Source organism: Cephus cinctus, unplaced genomic scaffold (assembly GCF_000341935.2).
Source record: "Cephus cinctus unplaced genomic scaffold, Ccin1 Ccin1_scaffold2262, whole genome shotgun sequence".
NCBI lineage: Eukaryota > Metazoa > Arthropoda > Insecta > Hymenoptera > Cephidae > Cephus > Cephus cinctus.
Window position 1 is genome coordinate 122 of NW_014334199.1, and position 26499 is coordinate 26620.

General features: G+C 42.8%; 2 protein-coding genes across 2 annotated transcripts in view; one reads left to right on the forward strand and one right to left on the reverse strand.

Moving 5' to 3' along the window:
* The first annotated feature begins 1830 nt into the window (after window positions 1–1830).
* LOC107274105 lies at window positions 1831–4979 on the forward strand. Its single transcript, XM_015752883.2, has 2 exons — window positions 1831–1986; window positions 3064–4979. Exon 2 carries the CDS (start codon window positions 3071–3073, stop codon window positions 4640–4642), a length of 1572 nt encoding a protein of 523 aa, XP_015608369.1. The 5' UTR covers window positions 1831–1986; window positions 3064–3070; the 3' UTR covers window positions 4643–4979.
* LOC107274106 (nucleoprotein TPR) overlaps window positions 4956–26499 on the reverse strand; it is a 71619-nt gene continuing 50075 nt past the window's right edge. Inside the window, exons 5-13 of the mRNA XM_015752884.2 lie at window positions 8435–8495; window positions 6876–7084; window positions 6642–6814; window positions 5994–6530; window positions 5763–5931; window positions 5620–5703; window positions 5403–5552; window positions 5174–5338; window positions 4956–5097 (exon numbers count right to left, since the gene is read on the reverse strand). Coding sequence (XP_015608370.2) covers window positions 4993–5097; window positions 5174–5338; window positions 5403–5552; window positions 5620–5703; window positions 5763–5931; window positions 5994–6530; window positions 6642–6814; window positions 6876–7084; window positions 8435–8495 — 1653 coding nt within the window. The 3' untranslated portion in view covers window positions 4956–4992. The remainder of the gene's footprint in view (window positions 5098–5173; window positions 5339–5402; window positions 5553–5619; window positions 5704–5762; window positions 5932–5993; window positions 6531–6641; window positions 6815–6875; window positions 7085–8434; window positions 8496–26499) is intronic.

Below are 26499 nucleotides of genomic sequence, written 5' to 3' on the forward strand. Positions count from 1 at the left end.
GTCAACGATGCTATGGAGTGACGATGCAGGCTGATCGGTGCACGGCAATTGTTTGCATTTCAGGATATCGTTGACGCACCCTGTAATGCTCCTAACGCGTACGTTTCATTAGCACAGCAGGGCTCTAAGTGCGTCTCTCTCGCACGCATACGGATTAATACATTTTTTCTACTACCTATAACTATACTCCCTTTAACTTACAACTATACTACCTATAACTTTTTTGAAAAACTCACAAAAATGGTGTCTAGACCCTGTACCTGCTACGCACTAATATTGAATTTAAAAGAAAACTATGAAGGTACAAACGATGGAACGCAGTGGAGATATACTAGAGACTATACGAGAAAATGGTGTCTAGCCCCTGTACCTGCTACGTACTTATCTTGAATTTAAAAAAAAAAACTGTGACGGTGTAAACGATGGAACGTAGAGATGTATTTACCGGAGCTGGTGCAGCTAATCCGTGAAGGCCAAGAAGTGCATCCAGAAGACACTCAGGTGGGCGCTGCACTTCCAGAACACTCACAGAAAATCCATAGAATTTCCTGGATACCGCGATAACTCGATCGCGAACTATTGTTAAATAATGATGGAAGCTAGCACCGCATCGCTGCACTCCTTAACGCAGGCAGGCATAAGGTGCTGGCTTTTGTCTTAGTAAATCTTATCGAGCTTACACTGTACATTTGAATTTAAGATTACAAAAAAAAATATTTAGGCAATATCTGATAAGCGGCCTCTTTCTAAGGGTTGCTCTGGGAATCAGTTGTAAGTTGTGGAGAATCTCTGCCCGCCAGGCTACCCGTTCGTGATCACGTTCAGCTCGGCTACGACGGGATATGCATTATCGACGGAGGCGATGATCACAAAATTCTATTCCCGGACTCGCCGCTAGGATTTAGCTTCATGTTTTTGGTATCGCCTGAAACCGTAGCGTTGTGCATCTCCCTACTGATCTCTGAGAAAACTGTGGCGCCATGTACACGAGACTATTGGAACTTTAAATATCGAGAGACTGATCAGGCATTCTACCGCGTGTAGTATCACGCAGATTTCAAAATTTCAGTTTTATGCCATAATCGAATAATTGAGAAGATTCAGATCAAGAATCAAGAAAAGTCCAACCTATCGGCTTCCTTAATCTAGTTTATCCGAGGTAACGAAATAACAACTGATTCCACGCACAGATGGCAGCATGCTCAACAATGCGTCAGGATATCAGACTCACGCGGATCGGACACATAGGAATCCCTTGGTCTATTTATCTTCAGTCGATGATAAAATTATGATAAGACAAAAGTTTGTACGGTAAATCTGCTCTCATTCTTGAGTGAATGTCATGTCAGATTATTCCATTATGACAGCGCGCGTGAACTCCAGCACGTGCGGTAGAAAAAGTGTAAGAAGAATTTAGAAAATTGTCATTTTGAGTAGCCCTAACTTTGCCATGATTAGGATGATTGGCTTCTTATGCGGTCGTTCCTCAACTCAAACCTGTTTGCTCCCACATTTTAAAAGTTAATCATCAGTCAGAAATGGATACAAGACGGAGCACGATACCTAAAATTTGAAATGATCTGAACAGTTTCGAAAATGTAATTGAAAGACTATCAGAAAAAAAAATGATATATTTCTCAAGTACGATGAATTTTGGCTATTTACCTACTTCCTACCAAGTCAAACAATGCAATACCTCCCTAAGATGTCCACAGGATGTCCTGAAACACCAAAGAGACTCGTAACGTGCGTCAGACGCTTGGAATCTCTTTTCTTAGTATAGGTACAGGCACTACGGTCCGAGAGACCTATGCTCGCCGATGAAAAACGGTAGTTCTTCTCGTAGAGGGGTAGAGCTCATTGCACCTGAACAGCTTCGCGTTACATACATACCTGAAGCACCGTGGATCGTGACTTCAGTCACCAGGAGCACTTCGAACGAACAACACTAAAATCTCCACGGAAAGAGTTACACGGAAGCACAAGGTATACTCTTCAATTATTTCAATAATTAATGTCACTCAAATCCGTAACTAATTCAAGCCGACGCGCCTTCATGAATAACAAAGTGATTTACCAACTCCAATCCTGTGGTATGGAAAGCTGTTGATATCATTAAAGAAGCTCAGTATGATTTCAAAATAGCTGCGAATTGCTTATACCTCATTGAATTTATATTTGGTCAAATAAAAGTCTAGGCAGGTTTTAATATTTTGCAACACGAAGTGATGACAAGTTTGCGAACGTTTATGCTAAAAATAAGACGGTGCATTGAACCGGGCCTAACTGTAAACCTTGGGAGCATAACGTTACTAAGAGCAGGATGTATGAACGTTATCTTGGAGAATTGTTCCGCTATAGTGACATTCTGATACGGTTCTTGTTACACGTATAGTTATATTTTGCACGTTTCATACTAATTCATATAGTGGTGAGTTATCGTGAGACTGATCAAAGCCATGATCATGAGCGATCATTGAACTGTGTAGGTACATCGTAGGTGCGCCTCGTGAAAGCCTTTATTATTTACACGTTTTTGTTAACGTTCATTGCTTCGCTCTATGGTTGACGCATCATTACGGAACAAAGAAAGAAAGACAGATGATAATAATAATGATCAATATTGTGAACCTGGAAATATTCATGTTGCGAACACGAGGCGTGAATCAAGCTTGAAAGTTTTCAATCGCAGTGTCATAGTCTCATGTAAATGACCAGACAATGAGAGTTCCGTCCGGACGCCGGAACTTGGTATAATGCTGCCGGAAACACCGGGGAAATTATATTTGTTATGGAGAATTAGTGACCCGCTGGTTGTACATTTGTAGTTAACGTTCGAGGACGATCAGATCGGATCCCAGCACCGGGCGAAAAGGTCCGAATCTCATTGGTTCTTTGATATTCTATTGTGATATTTGAAAATGTAAATTTTACACTGACATTCACATTGAATCGATTGGACTTAAACACTCCTTTGACCTTGATCAATCCAGATCCTATGTATCGCTTTCGATTTTATTAATCGACAATTATCCATTTTTTTTCTTTTCTTTTAACGGACAGGTCAAAGATGTCCTACATCCTTTGGGCGATTTTGGCCCTTTCATCTTTAACCAAAATACACGGTGAAGGTGTTGGGACAGCCTGGGACGTATCGCGATACTCGAATTCAGATTCGTTAGAGCGCCCATCCTGGCCACGTCTGGACCCATCGGCGTCCTCGTTAGCATTCGAGGTTCGCAGCGTCAGCGGCGTCGGCCGACTTTCCTCCATTGAGGAACCACAGGAGTTCGAAGATCTCCGAGCGACTAGGATCAACTTGGAGGATGGGAACATTCAGGAATCCGAAGATGAGCACTCGCGAGAGAAACGTGATTTGGAGGATTTTCATTATCGTTCGAATGAGGAACTCATCGAAGAACCTGCCTTTGAGGATTTTTTAAGAGATCGTCAAGGACTCGAGGATGTCGAGGAATTTCCAAGTGACGAAGCGTACTACGCTTATGAAAGAGAACGCAGAAGTATCTTGGACGAGCCGATGATGCATCATTTTACTAGACAGCATATAGACAGCATGGGACGAGCACCAAGAGTGCGTCGCGAAGCCGACAGTCAAATGGAGAAAATTTCCAGTTCGAAGAATGTCCGCGAGGCACGTCTGAACTCACCGGAAACCTGGGCGAAGCAACCAATTTCAGTAGAATTTCGTCATCGTACCAATCTCGATCAAGTATCCAGAAATAATATGCCGTCTGACAATGGACGAAGTCGTCAAGCACCAAAGACAGATTTCATAACGAGTCATCGACGCGATTACCCGGATATTCGAGAATCAAGAGAGATGCCAATATCCCGAAATTACGGTGATTACGTGCCGATGTATCGTGACAAAGTAAGAGAACGTGATTTCGACATGGCCATACCTAGGAGGTTCTACCCTGATCGCTACAGAATGGAACGTGACTATTACCCACGTGGATCCCACGAATCACCGTATTATTACAATCGTCATCACGACGACGAGCTTGACATCTACGGCAGAAACAGAGGAGCCCAATCGGTGACGGCAAAACCGAAAAGAATCATCTATTACGCCACTCTACCTGAGGTCATCAGAAAGCCAGTAGATCTCAGATCCTACGGACGTCCTTATGATGACGTTGTCAGGTCGCATCCTCTAGCTGTCGCCAGTTCAACTGCCTATAAACGTATACCAGGCAACGTTGATCCAAATAGATTCAGATACAAATCTGTACGTCCATACGACACATATGACTCGTATGACTCTTACCCTAAACGTGCTGCAGGATATTACGATAGACCTTATGCACCTTATCAATCCAGGATTGAAGATCACGATCGGGCTGCGCTCAAAGAAAATTCTATGCATCTGGATTCTATGGATTCTGACGACGAACGTAAATTAGCTAATCACGTAAATGCACGGGATGACACGAGGGGTGGTCATGGGCTTCCTTGGTCAGTGCAGATCGGGACGGAAGTTAATGTCAAGGATGATGATAGAATTCCTGGTAGGAAGATATTCGGGCAGATTGATAATTATGATAGGTACCAGAGCGCTCAGTTGCAAAAAGCTGCTCCTGATTCCGTGACGTCTAACGATGACAGGAATGGCAATTAGGTTTAATGATTATCATACTTTAGGACTTGATTATCATAGTAGGCAGTGAATGTAGCTTCTTGACTGTAGACCGGTGCTGGATTCAATCGGTTTGGAATTGTCTATTTTTTTCTAATGCGATGTTAGAAGATTGAGAACGACATGTGGACTCCACATATGGGTGACGGTTCTTTTATGAAAACTGGCCGAATTCCATTTAGGATGAAAAAGATACTTTTTCAAAAAAAAAATGGAGTTTGGCCACGGTCAAATGATTACCTAATTTTGTTAGCATACCTTTAATGAGATGACAATGTAACTTTAGTTTTCCTATCAATAAACTTCGGTCTGCCAAATATTTAAGAATTTTGTCATTTCCTTTGTTCCGTGACTTTCTTAATCAAAAATTTGGTCAGGGGTTGCGAGAAGTTAGCTTTTGCTGTGATTTTGTGAAAATCCAATAACCAGCAATTGACCTGCAATAGTAACATTTGTTTATCTAGGTACCTTAACGATGATTCTATCGTTGCTGTTGCTGCTCTTCGTACGTACTGTGTTTGGGGATTTGTCTTTCATGAATTTTGACAATTGGCCACGAGTCATGTTCAAAATTGCACAGGCCGTTTCGTGAGCTTCTCGCTCGCTGGCTTCGCTGGTACTCAATTTTTCCTCAGCCTCGAGTTCCGTTTGCCATTCATGAATTTCTTTGAGAAACTCCTGATTATACATATTCTCATTAATTTACGCGCAGAGTTTAAAAACTTCTGATCCATAGAAATACCTTTATGGCTACAAAATATTCAGCATTGCAAGTTTCAGATGCATTTAGTTTACTTTTCAAGATTCTGACAACTTCATCGGACTTTGCTTTCATGGCATCCATCTCGTGTAACACTGACTTCTCATGCCTCGATGTTAGTCGATTTTCAAGCTATTGTTGAAATGCGTTAAAATAAATGGCAGTTACTTATAGTTCAACCTATTAATTATTACAATACCTTGTCCTTTACGTCGCTTTGTAATTTCTCCATTTTTTCAGACTCAAACAATAGCTTATCCTTCTCGTTGCTCAATAGCGAAATCTACATAAATGTTACAAGCGTTCCTATTGCTAGACAATATGTGAAAATGAAAGATGTACCTTAGCTTTCAACTGTCCATTGTTGTTACGTAATACGGCCATTTCGTTTTCTAGTTCTTTCAATTTTACCACGTACTCATCTTTTTCTTTAGTCATATCTGCCAGCTGACTTTTATAACTGTTTAACAGGAATCCTTTGTTCGCATTAGCGGATTCCGAACGCAAAAGCCTGTAAATGATGAGAAAATCATTTGCTGTAATTTTAATTATAATTCAATTTTTATTCGATACTTGTTTCGCAGCTGAGTTATAGTAGCGAAATCCTCTTCTGCTTTGTTTTTCATATTCCTGAATTCCCTGTTCCTTTGCATTTCCTTGTATTGAGCAAAATTTGATTTTTCATGACGCTCCTTGCCGATCTTCAATTCTATCCACTCTCTGGTGTCTTCGAATTTCTTTCTCAGTGAGCTGTTCTCTTTTATGAGACCATTCAAATTGACTTCAGCTGTTTCCAACTCGTGCTTCAGTTTGGCGAAACAACTGTTCAACGATTCGTACTGTGCTGTTTTTTCTGCCAAAGCTTTTCTCGATAAAAGAAGCTCTTGGTTTAGTTTCTTCGACGCCAGAAGGATTCTTCGAAATTTCGTGTTCATTTTTTTGGAAAATTTTTTGAATGACTTGAGTCGCTTGTGATACTTTGAAGGCCGAGCAACTTTTGTTTTACGGTTTGGTGCAAGTTTTTGAAGAATCGATGAATAAATATTAACCACTTTTCCCTGAAGTATTTCATTATCATGCGCAGCCTCCAATTTGACATTACGTAAAGCCCTATTGTAAATGGAGGACCAGAATTAAATAGCTGCAGCTATTTGATATGTATTTATTATACCATTTCTACACGTGACGGCCACGTATAGAAAATATTTAACCCGTTGTAACCTTCTGTATTTTTCCTTAATAAGATAATTTCTCTTGAAACTCTCTTTCAGCTGAGCTTTGGCATCCTCTAATTTTCCTTCCATTTCCAAAACAATATTTTCATATCTCATTGTCAAAGATTCGTTATTCTCTGCAATATCCTTAACACAATCTGCCTGATCGGTTTGACTTCTCTGAGCATATTTAAAATTTTGTATGAATACTATTGAACAAATTACTCATTAATGTACTAACTTCACGTTCCTTATTGAGGGCTTCCGCTATCAGCCACTGAGGTGCAGGATCATCTAGATTCCACTTGCTCTCATCTGCACAGGATCTCTGAGATGTGACAACCTTCAAAACTTTATCCTGACAAATATCTAACGATCTTTTACCAGAATTCACATCAACGACTATCGTCTGAGTAGACGCACTCTTCATCCGAACGCACGTATCTTGATCTGAAAATTATCATTATCAACGAACAGTAAACTGAAGTTTATCGTGTGAGTCCAGGATCTCGTAATAAGCTAATAGGTGCTGCCGCCAAGCGGCGGCGCACGAAAACTGCTACTAGTATTCCGTGGTAACACTTAGCCTGGCGTATATCCCATCTGGCCTATTCCTACTTGTACCCACTTTGCAGAGACTCGAAACACTGTCTCTTGGTAAATGCGTTTGTGTTATTACGAAACGCACTAAGCGAATAAAAAAAGATGAGGTTAAAAGGCGCACAGCGATTACAATTTTCTATGGAAGCGTAGAAGCATCGTTTCTCACAGTTGATAAAAACAAATCGTATGAATCAACGATGGCATGACTAATACGATTACACTCAGGTTAGCAGAGTAACAAGTAAGCTTTGTGATTAACGGTAAAACGTGTAATACGTCACGTGAAATAAAACTATAGTTGGATAATAATAATAAAACGTTAATTAAAGTCTGAAAAGAATTGTGCCAATCGTTGCTTTGATTTTTCTAAGGGACTGCGGGATGTTGCGAGTGGATGATAAATTAAATTTAAAAGAAGGTAGCTCAATTTGGAAAAAGGGCATTCAAAGGGATTACAAGAAGACAGAGAGGGAGTGTATGGGAGGATGGCCTGTTATATTATCGGACATTATCGGACCATATGGAATTTGGGCCTGAAAATAGTCCCGTGCAGGAAATTGCTAACGACTTAAACGCCGGGGCGGTTCCCTGGGTCTCTCTGGGACCTACGGACCCTGTGATGGATGGACCTTGGCACCACTGGCACTCTGTAATTTCGAGGCGTTATGTGTGCACCCCTGACACGTAGGTGTGCGCTCAAACTCCGCATGACGTAGTTTACGTCCCCAGTATCGTTCCCCTTCGTCATTACTTTGTACAAAATCAGAAATCGATGTTGGTCACTTTTTTCAAAATCTAAAGGGCCCTATTCGAACGATTGTCCATTCTCACGTCCACGTGAGGTCTCTTTCCAGGAGCTCTACCTGCGTTGTATCGTGTATACAATATTCTGCAATGTCGAGGTATACAGAGAACGAGGGCGTTCATCGAAGCCCAGTGTAACGTGAAATTATTCTAGATAATATGTGGATAGTTAGTCCGCGATTAGTCTGTCCAACGGATTATATTCCACCCCTTTTCATTCTTCCTTGAGCCTCGAGGCACCACAAGACGCCGCCGTGATAAATGACCGAATCTTTCAGAGTTTTTAGCCGCGAACCGCTTAGCTCTCGTCCCGGGCGAAGGTCGCCCGCCACAATTTTGCCGTAAATCACTGTAAACGTTGACGTAAACGCCAGGGTAATTAGATACACTTACCCAGGATAAGTCGTGCTTCTTGCGCAGCGTCGTGGACCAGTTTCTTCGCCTTTTGTTGTTTCTGGACAGACAAAAAATTCAATCTTAGATATCGCGATCAAATTCGACCGACACAATAACACGTAATTGATTTCATGTGTTCTTTAGAAAACCCTAGGGAATTATAGTAGAGAGAACCTTCAGACCCCATGGAAACATCGTTCTCGGCTTGATATAAAAATTAAATGGCAACCGACCGTAATGAACGGTGAGACATGGAATAAAATAAAATAAAAAATTAACCAGTAATGCTAGTAGTTCGTTTCTTTTTTTTTTTTTTTTTTTTTTTTTTTTTTTTCTATGGTGGTACATCGCTAATCCATTGGACTAACCCCTGTTCGGTAGTAGCGCTATGGGGGATTTTTATGCAGATTGCGACGCCCTTCGTAATTTCAAGACTCAACGTTGTTTATTGCCGAATCCTTTTAGCCTTAGATAGGGCGTACGACCCGTTACGAACAGGACGCAAAATCTGAGGGTTGGGGTTCAGCATGTTCCCTTTTTCTTTTTTTTTTTTTTACCACGAAATAACTTACGATGTAATATTAAAACCACTAATTCCCACGATGAAGCTATTTCATCCTAACGACATTCGCACTTAGTTCATTTAGGAGCCGTCGGTCTTAAGTTTTAATGGAAGTCCTTTTAATCGAACCTAACCTAACCCTTACTTGTCGCAGTCATTTCTTTATGACGCACTTCAGGAGTCTTCTGAGACAGGAGTGCAATGTGATGTAAAATATTATAGCATCTCTAATGAGGTCTGAAAAACTGTACATAGTCAAAGTCCTGCACGTGCATTGAGGATGGATATAAGGAAGGACAGGATAAAATCATCTGGATCAACGAGAGTAGGGGTAGGTCCTGCTTCTTTTTTCCAGGACAACCTGCTCGCAGAGTAGTTCATATACCTGCAATTTGTAATGCGGCTCAACAACGGCCTAATGGAAAAATGCGTTCCGGCCAATTTTACGCGCAGCCGTCAGGGCAGGTTGTTGGCCGGAGTACAGTTGAGAAGGATGAGAGGGAAGGTAGGGGAAAGAGAAGAAGAAGAAGAAGAAGAAGAAGAAGAAGAAGAGAAAAAGAGAGCACGGGAGAGAATAAGGGATATACGAGAATAGAGTGAGTCGGTAAAGAAGTGTCGATGTGCAAGCGGAGCAAAGCAAAAGATAGACAGCAAGAAAGAGAAAGAGAGAGATTTAAATATGCTAAAAAAGAAGTAAATCTGTAATAGGATTATAATGCCGATCGCGTCTGAAGTAAACGCGGGCGTAGCACGTGTTGTTACCTATCCGGACCAAAGTACTTCCTTCCGAAATAGATTCTAACCTTTTCTTAAACTCGTTAAACCATCTGCTACGAGTAACCTCTCCGTACATTATAAACAACAAGAATCATCGCTCTCATAGAAACAAGAATTGGTTTTAAAAAAAAAATACGATTTTTCATCTTGGCATTATTTTATACCTGAGAGATATACGATATTTATACAATCAATTGGAATTATATCCAGGATGACTATTTTCCGTATTACGATATTTATTGATCCTCATATTTCCATTAAAAGTCATTATAATATACGTACTGGTATATATTCAGGTACAACCATGAATATCCCGATGGTATTATTTAACATATATGCAACAGCACGATACTCTTCAGCAAAGACAATTATTTAACTCGTCAATATTGAGCAGCGTGCAATTAAACCAGAATTGAAATGAACACCATGAATGGCCCCGCGCCTGCCAACCGGTGAACCGTCCAGCGACTCAAACAGTCGGATATACTATATTTGCCAGGTTCCTTTTAAAATCCACTATAGTTTTGCAATTCGCAAATGAAAATGTACAGGCACAGGTAACAGCCCTGGTATAGTAGGAACGCATACTTTAATATGAAATTTTGAAAAATCCTGTATGCCATTTCATTTCGTTGGATTTAACGATCGGCGGCATTAATGATAATTAAATTTGAATTTTGACAATACAAACTATGGAATATTGTACCGATGATTTGATATCAATCAGCTATGGCAGTCTCTACGATACTTGGTCCTGTGTCGGTTAGATCGTTAGTGTCAATGCTTGGCATGAGCTTTTGATTAACAGCAACGTCCGCACAGAGAGCGAGAGAGAGAGAGAGAGAGAGACAGCGAAGATTCGAGGACTGTAGCATCGAAGTATCGTAGCCCATGCCATAACCAAGTAACAAGCCAAGCACTGAGGACGTAAAGATGTCTCGGCAGTCGGCTCGGTTATATCTTCATTATATCTCGGCAGAGTTACGTACTGCGCGGCTCGTGGTGCTCAAAATTATGCTCGACAGCGAAGATTCGAGGACTGTAGCATCGAGCTTTTGATTAACAGCAACGTCCGCACAGAGAGCGAGAGAGAGAGAGAGAGAGAGAGACAGCGAAGATTCGAGGACTGTAGCATCGAAGTATCGTAGCCCATGCCATAACCAAGTAACAAGCCAAGCACTGAGGACGTAAAGATGTCTCGGCAGTCGGCTCGGTTATATCTTCATTATATCTCGGCAGAGTTACGTACTGCGCGGCTCGTGGTGCTCAAAATTATGCTCTGCCTGAAGTTATCATTGCCTTCGGCTCGACTTGGCAAATAATTGGCTTCCACCTATATAATATACACGGTACAGTTCTGGAGGTTGCATTTCCACTTAAGGCAATAGAGAAAAGGAGAGTCTCGGTTCGTATCTGTACAATTGGCATTTAATGAGGTCGCAAATACCTTGCGTGATTTGATATTTTGTAACAACCTGTATATAAGAATAAATTGATCTACAGTAGATCTTTTATTTTTTCCGTGCCCCGTCCCAACTACGAAATCCTGGCGTTTCTTACGAAACGAACGAAATGCATAAGTATTTCCGGCAATATTCCATCGCCGAGGGAGGATTCTTAAGGTGACTTCCGGTTGCGAGGCGAGCTAGTGTCCCTAATTACCGTGTCGGTTCATGAATACGATTGCTGCTGCGCGGCACGGAAGCTAGCGTGGCGTCACTGGTTGTTACTTGCTCATGAATTTATGTATCTGCATTCTGCAACGCAGTTCGAGGTACCCTGGCGAATCCTTTGACAGTGAGACTTGGCTTTCAAAGCCATTGGCCAGATGAAATATCCGAAGCTGATGTACCGAGGCCTATAGTGAATTTGAGTAATCTTTCATCACACGTTCCCACACGTGATAATTCATTATGTTTTTCCTCCTTTCCTTCGACATTGGTAAATATTTAATTGTCGTCAATGTGTCACAGGGTGCTGGGAATACTGGATGGTTCTTAACGGTGGCATCATACGAGCACCTCGGAATAGCGGACAAAGGAAACCGTCGCGATTTAACATATTAGCGTTAATTAAGGCAATTATGTCTCCGTCGTGAGCATGAGAGTGTGTCCGCTTCTCGACTCATCCATATTCAGTAGCCATTTCCGAGCGTGGTATGAGACTCTGGCTCTGTCTCACCTTATGTCTTGGCTCACCATATACTTGATGGCTTTGCGGTCTGCGCGTTGACAGTCATCGTGGGACTCATGACTGTCCCGTTCACCTCCGCCATATTCTCATATACACCATCCACATCCATACCAAGTGTTCCTGCCCCACCGAACCTCCAGGACACTCGGTACAACGTAGCTGGATAACTATGTTCCGCAGTACACGAAGCCTGAGCATGCTATGCACGTTCCTACACGGTGGTAACAATGCTTCCTGCCACACGTCCTTGCCTGGACCCTATCCTCCCTTCTAATCAATCGTTTAATCATTTCACTGAGATTCTCCCTAACATGCCAGTCCAACCGAGATCTCTTGCTGATGTGTTCCGTAGATCTACCAGGTACCGTGTAGCAACCAACGAGGTGCCTACCGGCGAACTGACACTCTCTTGGTACATAATCTATCCAGAATCTTTTCTCAGCCGTGGAGTATCTTTTATCAAGGATGGAGACTACCGTGAGTACCGCAGGGTTCCATCGATATTGCTCCAGGGTGATAAATCAAAGGGAGCAGTGCCGTCCACGCGATGTGCACATTAACGCGTGACTATGCACGCGTCCCGTGTGTAGGACAAGTTGCGCGGGGATTTACTGCTAGAGATTCCAGCACCAGTCTACGTGTGTTCGTATACAGGCACGGAGACATGTGCGCTTGCAGCGTCTACGAACGAGCTAGAGTTTGCGCGAACGTTCTTTTTGCTAGGATCTAATAGGAGATTTTCAAGGTGCGGACCACGTGTCTGTACCATCTGATAAGACAGGAAGCACTGAGTGCCTGTTTGGCACGTAATCAAGGATTGAGGTATGCACTGGTTCAGCAGAGTCCTGGAGGACGTGCGAAAAGGGTTGGCATGGGTAGGTGATGGTAGAAGGTGCAGTAGGTAGATGGTCCTCCAGGAGGAGGATAAGGGAGGTTGGTAGGTGGGTAGAGTGCTCGGACAGACGTGCCAGAGGAGATGTAGGAGAAGTTGAGGAGAAGTCGAGCCAGTCCAGGAGGAGAACCAGGAGGTGGAAAGGAGAAACCAGGCACGTCTAGCCTCCGCGATGACCAATGGCAGACGGGGACACAGCGCGCGCCGTTCGTATCGATCCTCAGCTACTCCGGAGCCCCGGGTCACCTCATCCGTCCTCATCTCGAATCTCCATCTCCATCTCTGCTTTTTACGTCCAAACTGTATCGCTACGAACTTTCAGATTTATCCAGCACCCTCCCAGACGTTGAAGACACAGCGAGGTACCAGTGAGATATATTCTCGACTCTTTTCGAGATTATAGCACAATCTTGGACGATTGTACTCTATGTAACAATTTCTGGCCTCTTGCCTTATCTTTATTTTTAAAGAAAGGTACCCAATAAAATTTGGATTCTTAGGATGTTTTTTAGCGAAAAATTATATATATATATATAAGTTTAATATATGGGTTTCAGATACTTTGACATATTTGACTTTCTAGCAATATTAACGGAGGATACTGGATTCGTGATTGGTCCTGATCTTGGTATCAGTATAGGTATATATACCAGTCGATATCCTTAAGGGCGACATCCTTTGGAACGCATGCGCTATTGAGATTACTCTGCGACACGGTAGAACTCCTGGGCTTGGAACCTCCCAAGAGGAGAGCATTGGGACTCAGCTGGTTTCGGATTGCGGGAGTGCGGAAGTGTGGGAGTGTGTCACCACGGAGTGCGTGTCGCCACAGCACTGTGGTGACATCTCCTACGGTCATGCGTACTGCTCCGACCTATCATTGAGTGGGTTATTAAAATTTTCGAGCCAATGAACATTCGCCGTCTCCGTCGTATGGGCAGTACCTATTCCACCTCATGAAGTAGACGATCTCTCGCAGTAGGCGTAAGTATCATCAGGAGTGCGCAGGACAATCAATTAATAAATATTGCACGATCTGATAAGTCCATAATGCAGAAACAAAAATAGAAGCCCATTCTTATAATTTTTTTTTTCTCTTAAATCCACAGATTAAAAAAAAACAAATCATATTCGCAGTATATCTGGGTTATCGTTGGGGCGGTTGATTGCGATGATCGTGGAGGAAGAAACCAAGACGATTTTATGGTCCTGTTGGTGAAGCGGGTTCGTTGAAAGTCCGTTTTTGTCTGTGAGTCTTTTTCTCAGTGGATTGGTCCAGGAGGATGCTGAATACTGGACCCTGAATACTGCCATCCAGCATCCTTTGTGGACCGCCCACTCCATTATCTCAGTGATGATGAGTGCCCGGGCGGGTAGACCTCTCGTAACACACATCATCCAAGGATTACCCTCTTACCTTTGGCTGAACCACCTTTACGCCCGATGTCGACCCACGTGGGCTAATGGCCCGAATGATTTGCGATCCAAAACGTATATCATTCTGGGAATTTTTCAAGTTGACGAAATACAAACTTTATAAACTATCAGCATTCTATTCTTCATTATCTTACATTACGTGTCGAGCTCCGAGCTTTTAGGTTATTCGTCGTACGGGTCCCTTCTTTGTATAGGATTTTACTTAAAGGCTCTCACGGCAAGATTCTCATTTTAATGGTCGCCACCGTCGCCACCGAGTGAACAATCTTATCTCGCATGAGAAAAAATTGAGACGTCAGGTTGTGCCTTTGTGAGCCACCTCAGACAGATATAACTACCGGTGTATCGGGTTTTATACCACGCGATGTTTCGAGATACCGAGCCAGGCAAGTTTCTGCGTAATCAGAGACGCGCCGGTATCACTGTGGACAATATATGAGATCGTAACTGAGAGTCCTGTGGCAGTGTAGGCACTGGGGACAAATCGGTTAGGAGAATACTATCCGATTCGATCAAAATCATAATATTTCACGTGCTTTTGCTGAGAAAATAAAACCTTCTTACTGAGGTAAATGAATAAATTTCTAGGAAAAAAAAAATCTAGTCACTTCGAGTCTTTTAGGTTTACTTTGTATAAGGATATTAATTTGCTGCAGCTGACTGTCGCGGTTTCTATTAACGCGTCCAGAGAAGGACACAGAACCGGCGACGCTGAAAACGAAGGTAAAACCAGAAGGAAAAGGGAAAAATAAAGCCTCGGTATTCCGGGGCGTCGGGTCGGCTCTGTATTATTCTGTGAATATTACATTTGTGACTTGGTGCGGGTAGCGCAATAGGGGATGAGGTGGGCGTACAGGGCTGTTTGCCCGCGTTTCCTAATTTCCTTCGGGAAACGGCGCTGGGTAACGTCGCTCTCGCAGACTGCAATGCTCAGCCGTGCATTATTTACCGAACGTACAATTGTCTTTTTTCATTGTTCCTCCATTTTTTGGGTCGAAGTTGCGGCCACGCATTTCCATGAAATACCAACCAAAAAAAAACAAAGTGTAGCAATCGCTGCAAGATTCTTACTTGTGTATACGTGTATCTACATACGTATATCTGTATGCATCTTTTCTTCATTTTAATTCCCAAACTCCGAATAAAACCCTAAAATAAGGGTTTTATTTTTTTAGAAATACTTTGCGACGAAATAGTTCGTTCCATGCGAGTAGAGTCTAAGGGTATCACGGGCCGCACAATTTCCACAAATTTCTTACTTTCCCCAACACTCTCTTAATAGCTATAGTTGGTACGCTTGCTCTCACTTTGTTTCACCATCTCTGACGGGGAGGAGCGTTCCCTCTGTCTGGTGGGGGTCCGTTGGGGGTTTGGCAGGGTTGTCGCCGGAGGAAAACATTTTCCCTGGGAGTTATGATTATAAATAGTCTTCCTTCAGAACCAGTAAAGAACCCGGTAGAGAAGGATAGACAAGGGCGAGAGGGTGAATGAGCGAGAGGGAGAGTAGGGAGTTTGTCAGCGAGAGGCAAATGAAATTGTATTAAAGTTTCACCTCGCTACACGGGGGTAGGTTGGGGTTACGAGTACCCTCCCGAGCGCAGGGATATTAAACTTGTCGCTTTAACGCAAAATAAAGCGAAGACAGGGCTGCGAAATGTTCTTTCGAACCAACTCCTGGTTCTCCTCTGTCTGTGGATGAATTCTAGTAGGTGGTAAAAGTGAGACAGACAGAGGCAAGGGGAGAGTTAGTAAGGCCAAGTATAAATTGGAAGACGGGGAGGAAGACGAGCGGGTAAATAAATGAAGAAGACAAAAAGAATGGCTGCCGTTCGTGAGATCGATAAGGTGCTTATTTTTTTTTTTTTTTTTTTTTTTAAAAAATTCGAGCGGGTAAATAAATGAAGAAGACAAAAAGAATGGCTGCCGTTCGTGAGATCGATAAGGTGCTTATTTTTTTTTTTTTTTTTTTTTTGAAAAAATTATGTAGCAATGCACGGCCGCCTCGATAGTCGCGTTTCACGACTCGAAAGTTATGCTCGTTATTTATACTATCACGCATCGCCAACCGCGAGGTCTTACCTTATGTACTATAGGATCTTAGGTAGTATATATATATAGGTAGTATATATGTATATACTCTACTCGCGTGGTCTCCACGGCTCGATCTGTCTGACCCTCACGCGGGCGCATCCACTTTTTACGCAATTTCCCGTTATCGCATTAAAGTCGACGAGCGATCTCTTCTCTGGTAGAGAACTTCTCAAATACTTGTTATAAGGGTGTTGCTACATCAGGGATGCTGCAAGTGCAGCATCGGTTGCTGCTATTACGATTATCAGCAATACGAGAAAATGTGGAATGACGGTATTGATTAGAGAAGCAGAAAACTCAGTGTCAGAATTTATATTAGGCTGTCGCAAGGAGTGTGCTTTTCAGAATTGAGAACCCAACAGGTTTACTAACGGACGCCTTAGCTGCCAATTTACCAGTCGCACGCAACTAGCCAGTCATATTTTATTTACGATATAATTGAGATATATTGAAACGTGAGATACAGACGTCCAGCTGTGCTCATATAGGATCTTGGATATGGAAGTGTACCTACGTTCTGCTAAGATGCTGAGCTATAATTTAACCTCACTACAAAAAGATTCCTAATACATCTTATTAGATGGAATATTCGATCTTAAGTAATAGCTGGACCAATGATTCGCACAGTTGGTACTACCAGCTGACTCAAGTCCTATCCTAACATGATCAACTTCACTGTACAGGGTAGTATCGTGGTTATAATAGTACATCTTTAATTTGCTCCTTAATATAGTACGTTCAGAGAATTCTCTATCTAGTTACTGACTAATAAATTCCGACGTGGTAAAATCTCATGGAACCTAGGTGCCTATGTAATAGGTAGCTTCTGTTGTTCCAAAGAAATGAATTTCCGTCGAGATTCCAGGGCAGGCCGCTCCAACTCGGTAGGAAGTTAAATTTTAAAAGCGTTTAGCATCTACCACCCCCGGTAGGTCGCTTGTCTTATGAGAGTAAGAGGGCGAGGATAAGGATAGGGGGGTGCGAACATAACCTACTTTCAGGTCCCGTCAAATTTTAATATCGCGCGAGCATTGATTTTCCATTTTGACGCGGAGAATCCTTAAACAAAGCAGAACTAAACTCCCTCCTGTAGCAGAACCAATATAATGTACCGAAGCGGTGTATTCTTCAAACTAATTCCTATTCAGAATATCCATACCCATGCTTCCATTTACAGAGTGACTCAAAGTGGCAGTTCGTCTTCTGGTCTTTCCTACTACTCATTTATCCTCACTTCGGGGTCCGTGGTCCAAAACTCGAAGATTCGACTAGAATCTCCAAAGCTCATATGGGCGAATCAAGTGGGAACGGCTACCGCGACAAGATTTATCCGAAAATAATCACAGAGGTCCTTCGTAAGCATTGTTATTTGAGCATTTTAATGCGAGAGTTGAACGGGGCTGTTATTATTCTTGCGGTTTTGTGGTTGTCCAAGAAAATTAGCGGTTACTTCAGAGAAGGCGTGCAGGGTCTAGACTTTGATTTCTGGGTGGATGACCACCACCAACATTGCCTGTTGCTTGCCATTCTGCCAACGCTACACCGGCAAGCAATCTCAAGACCACCTGTCAAAGTTGTCATTGACTGGGTACTTGATAAAAAAAAAATGATAAAATTTTGAAATAATCAAATTTCACGCAATCCAAACAAATTTACATATCCGGACGGAAATACAACAGACGGGATCCTTAACTGTCAACGTCCGTTACTCGAAGTCTGTTTCCTGCTGACACCTGTCACCGACGTCCAGGCAACCTGTCATTAAATTACAGGCGTAAAGGCAAGCTAGCCTTTTTTAAACCATAAGTTTTCGAATACCTCTATTCAAACAAATCTTTATTCAAGTGAATGGATCCTTTGGAAATTAGCAATAACTTATCGAAATCTCCGGGACGCTGAGAAACGATCGGTTTGAGAAAGAACGACGTCGAGCGTCTGGCTGTGCTGTAGGTTATAGCTAGATACATAACATACATGGGTAATACGTCCGGCCCAGACGGAATTGAATTTCGGTTTCTCATCAAGATGGTGATTGTCTCGCTATCTACCTTAATTACAGACGAGTCGTCGATAATGCCCACCTTCAGAAATGCCATAACAACAGCGCGCCGTAGCGCTCACGTCAGGTTGATTTATGTCCGGGAAATGGGTCGTGCCTTCCAGGCTAAACCGGCTGGTTTTAGAAAACGGTTAGGCCTATTAAAAACTTGGTAGCCAGGGAGTCCAGGGAGACGCTTGCTAGTAGTTGTAGCCTAGACTCGAAATCATCTACTAAACATCAAAAACTGTTTACAGAACAGATCAGTCAAGTATCGTGAATTCCACCGGCTACTGATGTTAGGATCGCATTGAGTCAGATTCAACGTGTATCATAGGACCATCATAGTATCATCATAGATGTGAAGATTTCTTTGTTACTAAATCTTATAAGCTTATTCACGTCGTGTATAATCTCGTCTAGAATCTCTGCCATTGCCCTATAAAATGTATCATTATCCTATCACACGATCCCCTCTCCGCTCAACGAGGAACCAGTATATCCCTTGACTCTTTTTTTTTTTTTTTTTTTTTTTTTTTTATCATAGGACCATCATAGTATCATCATAGATGTGAAGATTTCTTTGTTACTAAATCTTATAAGCTTATTCACGTCGTGTATAATCTCGTCTAGAATCTCTGCCATTGCCCTATAAAATGTATCATTATCCTATCACACGATCCCCTCTCCGCTCAACGAGGAACCAGTATATCCCTTGACTCTTTTTTTTTTTTTTTTTTTTTATTCTTTATTACATTTACACTTATTGTTACTCCCGGTATTATGTATTATGCATCATCTATCCAACGCCATACTTGGCTTATTTAGAACTCTTGACAATTATCTTTCCGGTGGGTAAGAAGCATGTAATATTCATGCCGTGAATGTAAGTGGACGAACGGACGGCACACAATACCAGAGATTCCGAGATTGCTCGCTAACCGTGACACTAATACCGGGAAGGAAACGGAGAAAATCAGGCTTAATTGGGACAGCACGAGGAGCGTCTCGTTTAACTTCCTAGTATCGAGCGTCAACCGAAATTGCTGTATCCTCTTTATACTCTATGATCTTGTGAATTCATTTTTTTATACATCGACAAAGCAAGATATTGGATTCGTATTCGTTTCTCGGGATTCTCTGTAGCATGAGAATGTCTACAATCGTCAGTCTCTCAGATTACTAAGAAGCGCTTTAATAAATAGTCATTCACACTGCGCAGCATTGGTCATCATTATCTAATAGGAGAGAAAAAGACAACGGGGTGTCTCATTTAAAAATTGTTTGGTGAGATATCATTTCCTTTGTAATAAAATCGATTTGCAGCATCCTCTCGAAGTCTTAAATACAGTTTTTCCTGGTACCGATTGGTCATAGAATTATTGGCTCGCGTTTCATTGGTTCCTTCGATGTCTACAGTTATTTGGTACGGACGAAGATTCTGGTTGAGATGAAAAAAATAGAGAGGGTGTTTATAGCGAAGGAGTGCTGAGGTACGATTTGTTTTTGACCGAGGACCTTCAACCTCCTTAACCACCACCTCAACCTCCTGTGTTGTCTTCCCAATAAACCAATTATAATTCCGGCTGTATCGCCACCGTTATAATTGGAGCGGAGGCTCGATAATGGGGTCCAAAGAAGATTAAGAATAGGATGCAGCGCGTATGGGGTGGGTATGAAAAAGGGCAGAAGAAGCGGAGTCAGAAAAGGGAAAGGGACCCCTAGGTAGTCTCGATGACTTATGTGGCTCTGACGCTATCAGCAAGGCGTCTCTCTGGAGTCCGGCTTGAGCCCAGGACGCCAGTCCTCGTAAATCATGCCGATCCACCCACTACCCGCCATTTCTACGTCCTCTTTGCTTCTTCCTCGCATCAAGCCATCTTTATCTCTCGACTACCTCTCCCGTTCTGTCTCAAAGGAACTCTCGACTCTTCCTGCCAATTTCCTTTTACGCGGGACAAGATTGCGTGCATTGATAAGATACCGGGATGATTGACCAGGTCGGAGGTCAGGAGTTCGACAAGATACTGATTCTGCCGCTGTCGAGAAATTACAGTAAGACTGTCAATGGGTCAGTGTCAAAGGGAATAGAGAAAGGGTTAAGGAATAGACGCTTGGGCCAGGAGGTGGACAGAGGACAGAAGTGTGTAGGTGGTAGCTGAAAGTTTATGAAATAGTAAATGAAGTCCCCAGAGATAACGGTCCTCGGTTAGCTTTCAGCGCCGAAGTACTCGAGCCCTTAGGATTCATTGTCATTCAAGGGTGGCCCCGTCGAGATACAAATGACAAAGATACCCTTGGCCGAGCTACCATATTTGCAGTTATCTGCGAGAACCATCGAGAGGCCTTCTTTTTCGGGTCACTCGAGAGACTTTTCTCTCCTCCCTTTGTGTCTCTTTCCCGACCCACTGGGAGAGCGGTGTAACATTTTTATTAGGGCAATTCCGACGACCCACAAGTGGTTGCGATCCTCGTTTTGAATAGGCTCTGTTCCGCTCCATGTTCTGAATCTACAGGGCGATTCAGCTTAAACGGAACATTGAGATTTCACGTCTGCCATGGCATGGTCTTCATTAATTACGTAATACAATTAAATTTGAATTACCGCAAGGTGTTTTAAATATGGCAAATGACAAAAATATCCCGGTTTATTTTTACTCTAAGTTTCTCTTTCGAAAAGTACCATTAACCACAAGTGATTTCGACAGCTGTCAAAACTGACCAGTGCATCCTGAGATGAACGACCCTGTACTGTTTCCATACATATACGTTACGAAACCCTCGCGGTATTCAAATACGCACTTACGCACAGTCACCCTACCTGGCGCATAGCGTAACGTTAAGGCGGATTTAAACGCAACGGCAACGCGACGTTAATGCAACCAAGGGACGAGAGGGCGTGCGGCATGATGTGTAGCGTTGCGTAGACTTCGCTACCGCGTGCGGCCGAGATGTCCTCAGGATAAATGCAGGCTTTGTTCTTACCTTATGAATAAAACATTCGATAACGCATCTTAAACCATAGCGTACGTACACACAAGCCCTGATCTTTCTCTCTTTTACTTTTACTTCTTCCCTCTATCCCTCTCGCTCTTCTTCGACCCTGTCTCTGGGTTTCACTTGTACCTAATTCCTTTCCCGGGGACGTGTTTCTCGGGTTGTTGCCTATATTCTTTTTCTTCTCCTGTGTCAACGTACATTGTCTCAACGTTTGGCTACTTTCGAGTTAACCTCTCGCACTCGTACATATGGTACGTCCCACGGGACATACACGCTACAGTCACACAATAGAGGGTGCACAATAGGATCAGGATATCCTTGCGAGATCACAAGGTGTTAAATGACTGTCATACTGCATTTCAAGTATGTCTACTGTACTGTCTGACGGCTGTCTTACCATACCTACTGAACGATCGGCAGGTGACCTGCTGTCAGAAAAAGAAAAAACGAAGGGACCAAGATGAAAAAAATGAAGGAGCAGAGAAAACGAGGAAAAAAAATAGAAACGAAGAAAATGGTAGTCCAGGTATGCTCTTTTCTCGGAAAGAGAAGACCAAGTGGTTGGAGAGTCCTGTACGTGGATTGTAGGGCGATACACCCGTAGGTAGGGCGAAAGGGGAAGAAGCTAAGAGGGAGAAAAGTAGAAGTCTTCGTCGTGTCTCAATGTCTCCCTGAAGGCGCTCTGGCAATTTGTGCTTTCATTCGCACAAAGCAGCACTGCGGAAAATGCCGACATAAAAGAGAAGTTAAAACTATGCCGTCGTTCTTATTACTGCCTCGAGCCACCCTCTCTGCTGCTCTACCTTGAAATAAACAAGTAAGCAACTCTGCTCCGATGCTACCACCCGTCTTCCACCCACCGGTATCTTTCGCTCTCCCGTTTATAATGGGGTAAATATTTTCTTTTTGCTTACTTCGTCGGAGCTTAGTTGCTGCTCTCGTGAGCTTGATTAAATAATTTATAATCCGTACTCAAACGTGGAATGTCATTGAGAGGCTGCTGGGGTCCACGAGGGTGGCTCACTGCCTGTCTGTCTGGCTGGCTGGCTGGATTGTACAGGAGAGTGAGCGAGTGAAGGTACGAAAGAGCGAATACGTGTATTCTGTTTGCCAGTGAAATCACGGGCTCGGTTAACCCCGTTAGCGGTGAATTTGTATTCTCCAAATACTTACGCCATACCAGACCCCTATTTTACCTAATTATATTTATTCTTAGCGAATATCGTATATCATGGGGTCAGCCTGTTTAAAAAGGAATAATGACTCAATATGAACTCGACAAATTATTTATACCTTTATTGCTTACGGAAAGTATTTTAGAATTATTCCATCGTTCCCATGAACGCTTCCCTACGACCCCTAGCGAAATAGTTGAAATTGTATAGTGGAGAAATTTTACTGCAAAGGTGGATACAGATATGAAGGAGAGTCAAAGAGACCACGAAAAAATGGAAACATTCAGAGCGTTCTCTGCGCTCTTCCTACACTTTCCAAAATATGTCAAAAATCTGACTGAAAGATTAAAGTTAAAAATTAAGAAAAAATAATAGTACCGTTCCTCGACCAAGTACGCAAATTCTTAGCATACCACGTGAAATATGTCCCTGGTCTAAAATTTCAGGTTGTTGGGTAACAAATTTTCTAGTTATAACGCAATGGAATCTCGTGTATATTCTTAAAAAAAAATAAAAATAAAAAAATAAAAAAATATCAGAAACCAAAAACAAACCCAAGTGATAACTAATATCGCACAGCAGAAGCGTAACAGATTATTTTCATAATATCGTTTTTGATTCTCTCGAAAGTTACATACGCATCGATCAAAACTACCGAGTGTGACTGCGCCGAGCTGCGACACGTCTTCTTGACAAAGAATGATCACGTATCAGCCGGAAAGGACCACGTGCTCCTTTCCATGGCCTTTGCCTTTACGAGTGGTTCGACTGTTTTTACTTGTCATTGATTTCTTTCTTTTTCTTCTATACTCAATAAATCGCATGCTCCACGATAGCTTCGATGTTCTCATTTACAGAGACACCTTTTCTTTCTAACGGAGAAACAGAGCAACCAATAAAAATTAGCAGCCTGAGATTGGCAATGGGAAGGACGACGCGTGTGAGACAGCGCAGCTTGCGAATATTCGAGAGTAGATATGTATCCGAGTAGTTTATGCCCAGGACGCGGTGTGTATGAGTACGAGCCGTTGTTATATTCAAATTTAGTTACTTGGCTAGTCCATGATTGTACTCCAGGTGAATATTCTAATATCCCAACCAAGGACCGTATTGCAATTCTATTACGAGAGAAAATCCCACGATCTGTACGGAGAATCGTCTGTTTGGAATTTGCAAAAGGAAAGATATGGCACTTCTCAAGGAACAATGAATTGAAATCGTTGGTTCAAGCTTTTCGTGAAACACGTGCTGAGCGATATCGAAGTCTCGAATAATTTGGCAAAAAAAATATTCCAAGATGGGATAACTGTACTGTTCAACATTGCTGATTTTCTCACAGCTCGTCCGACTTGCTCTATCAGTTATTTGGAACGCTTCGGGCGAGAGTCGCCCCGGGATGCGATATGACATTTAATTAAGAAACTTGGGCGAGCGCGCAGAGTGATATTTGAGGTAATTAAAAATGTATCCGTCGCGGTTCTTTGAGACAAGCTGTTTTCATTGCTGCACAAAGGAGCCTCCCGGGGCTAATCTCCGATCCGTTATTCTCTCTTAGGTTTCTTGCGTCTTTTCGCTTCCTCTTCTCTCTGTATCTTATTGCACTCTCTTTCTCCTTCCTTTACCCACTCACGACTTATCTCTGTTTTCACTTCCCGGCTTCTCGTTCCCCCTTCTGGTGGCATCTCTTCGAGACTTATCTCTCTTTCCCTCTCTCTCTCTCTCTCTCTCTCTCTCTCTCTCTCTCTCTCTCTCTCTCTCTCTCCTTATGTATTCACCGGTTTACGGGGCCCCTGCCCTAAATCGAATAAATTGATTTCTCTCTTTCTCTCTGCTCTCGACTCCGAGCCGAGTGGATGGGCGAAATTACCGGGGGCCAAGGAAATTCTTTTAATCGTTTGATAATCTTGTTTAAACCTCTCGCCCCGTTCAGCCCCCGGGCTTGTTGGCTCAGTTTGTTTGTACGTATTATGAACAGTCTCAGAACGAATTGCAAAAAGTTCTCCCCGCTCGCGAGGACCTAAATGTTACAGAGATGTTTTTTAATTTACAGGATATTTTACACTTTCTTTTTCTGTTCACGTAGAACGTACCGTCGAGCGAAAATCATTTTGTGCTCTATGGATGGTAATAAGGATTCGAATTTCTTGAGAATGAAATCTCACAATTCACAGAAGTAGGTAACAGAGGATGACTGGACATTTTTAGTTTTTATCCTTACTCTCATCTGGCAAGAAGTCACAGAGGACAATCCCTTTGGAAGGCAGCGGAGGATCGTGCATGTGTGTCGCATCGCGTCGCGATGCTTCCGATCGTAGATAGTAAGATGACTGGGCTTCCGTAGAAGCAGCCCGACATATATCTATATACATGTATATATACAGATATACACAGCTATAGATATACGTATAAATATACGTATGCGGTATCCTAGCTCATCTGCATAACAGCGGCGTACGCAGCCTCGACATGAATATTTACCGGTCATTTATAAGGCTCTGGTTTCTTATTAAGCCAGCCGTGCCGTCGGTTATATTGAAAGCAGCGGGACGTACGCTGAACTCCTTGATTGATTTCGCGAATATTTATTAACTTGGCGAATCGCAGGGATGCTTTTCGATCATCTTTCTCAAGGTACACAAGCATTACTAGTTGTGCGATGGAGGCACAAGGAGGGATGCTGGAGTCTCGAAAGCGCCTGGGGCCCACTGGACTTCTATGTGCATTTCTAGATGACTTTTCGCTCGTTTGCTTTAGCGCATCCACGACTTGTACTTTCGCGCTCGAGATAATTCGCCCTGGTGAAAACGTACACCTTGTGCCCGTTTGGCGCTAGTTAATTTAACAATCCGTGACTTGGTTGTTGGGCTTCGCAAAAAAAGCCAAGGGTGTATGAGAACGAAGATGAGAATGAGACGTGAGAGACGGTGGATGATGAGGATAGAGAGAAAAGAGAAAAATATCGAAAAAGGAAAGAACTTGACGTGGATGGAGAGCCAGCGCGGAGGAGAGGAGAGAAAGAGAATTTTTCATATGCTTACCTGCACAGAAATAATGAGCTTGTCCATAAATAAAGAATAGAGGCAGCCCGGGGCGAATTAGTAATGAAGTCTCTCGTGGATAATTGTTATTATTGGAAAACATTGCAGCCTTGCATTTTTCACGTAAACGATGTTGATGCAGGTAAATAAAGTCGTACGTCGACAAGCTCAGTTAGCGGCCCTATTCGTTCGTTTCGAACAGCAGTCACAACCCGCCCATTATTTTCACTACATGCCTACTTACGTTCTCAAATTTATTCTGCTACCCATATATTTATTCTTCAACTTAGAATTTACACAGCAGTGCGGAGCATGAATTCGAGCAAGCCGTACGAAGGGATAAAACAAAAGATGAAAAAAGTGATCCGAGGAAATTCCTTCTGTGCGTTTGAAGGCAAAGACTCGAAATAGTTAACACGCGTGGAAATGCAGAACGTGCGGGATAACATTCCGGACGGAATGGAGATCTCGAGTAGAATCAGACGAGAGAAAGCTGCAAAGGGTGGTTGACTATCGACGTATATATCGCATAGCCAGAAGGTCTAGGCTCGGAAGAGAGGGATGGAACGAAGGTGGTTCAAGGGGTGCATCACGTACGAAGCTTTTTAATTAAACGTACCAGAGGGCTCGAGGTTTGGTGGGCTCCAGGGTGCCCAGAGTTCAAAGCTGTGCCTCGAGAAGTCAATATCAAATACCTCCGAGCTAGACGGAAACCAGTGCACACAGCAGTGTAGTAGTGGCGTAGCAGAGCACTCCGATAACACCAGAGACAACCCCCGTTCGCAGCATCCGAGGACGCGAGAAATTCGTCTTCATCCCTTTCGCCCATTTCGGTTCATCAACTTTCTTTTTTCTTTTC

What these genes read in the sequence shown, in the direction of transcription:
- LOC107274105 (XM_015752883.2), top strand. Translation starts at nt 3,071, where the DNA reads ATGTCCTACATCCTTTGGGCGATTTTGGCCCTTTCATCTTTAACCAAA.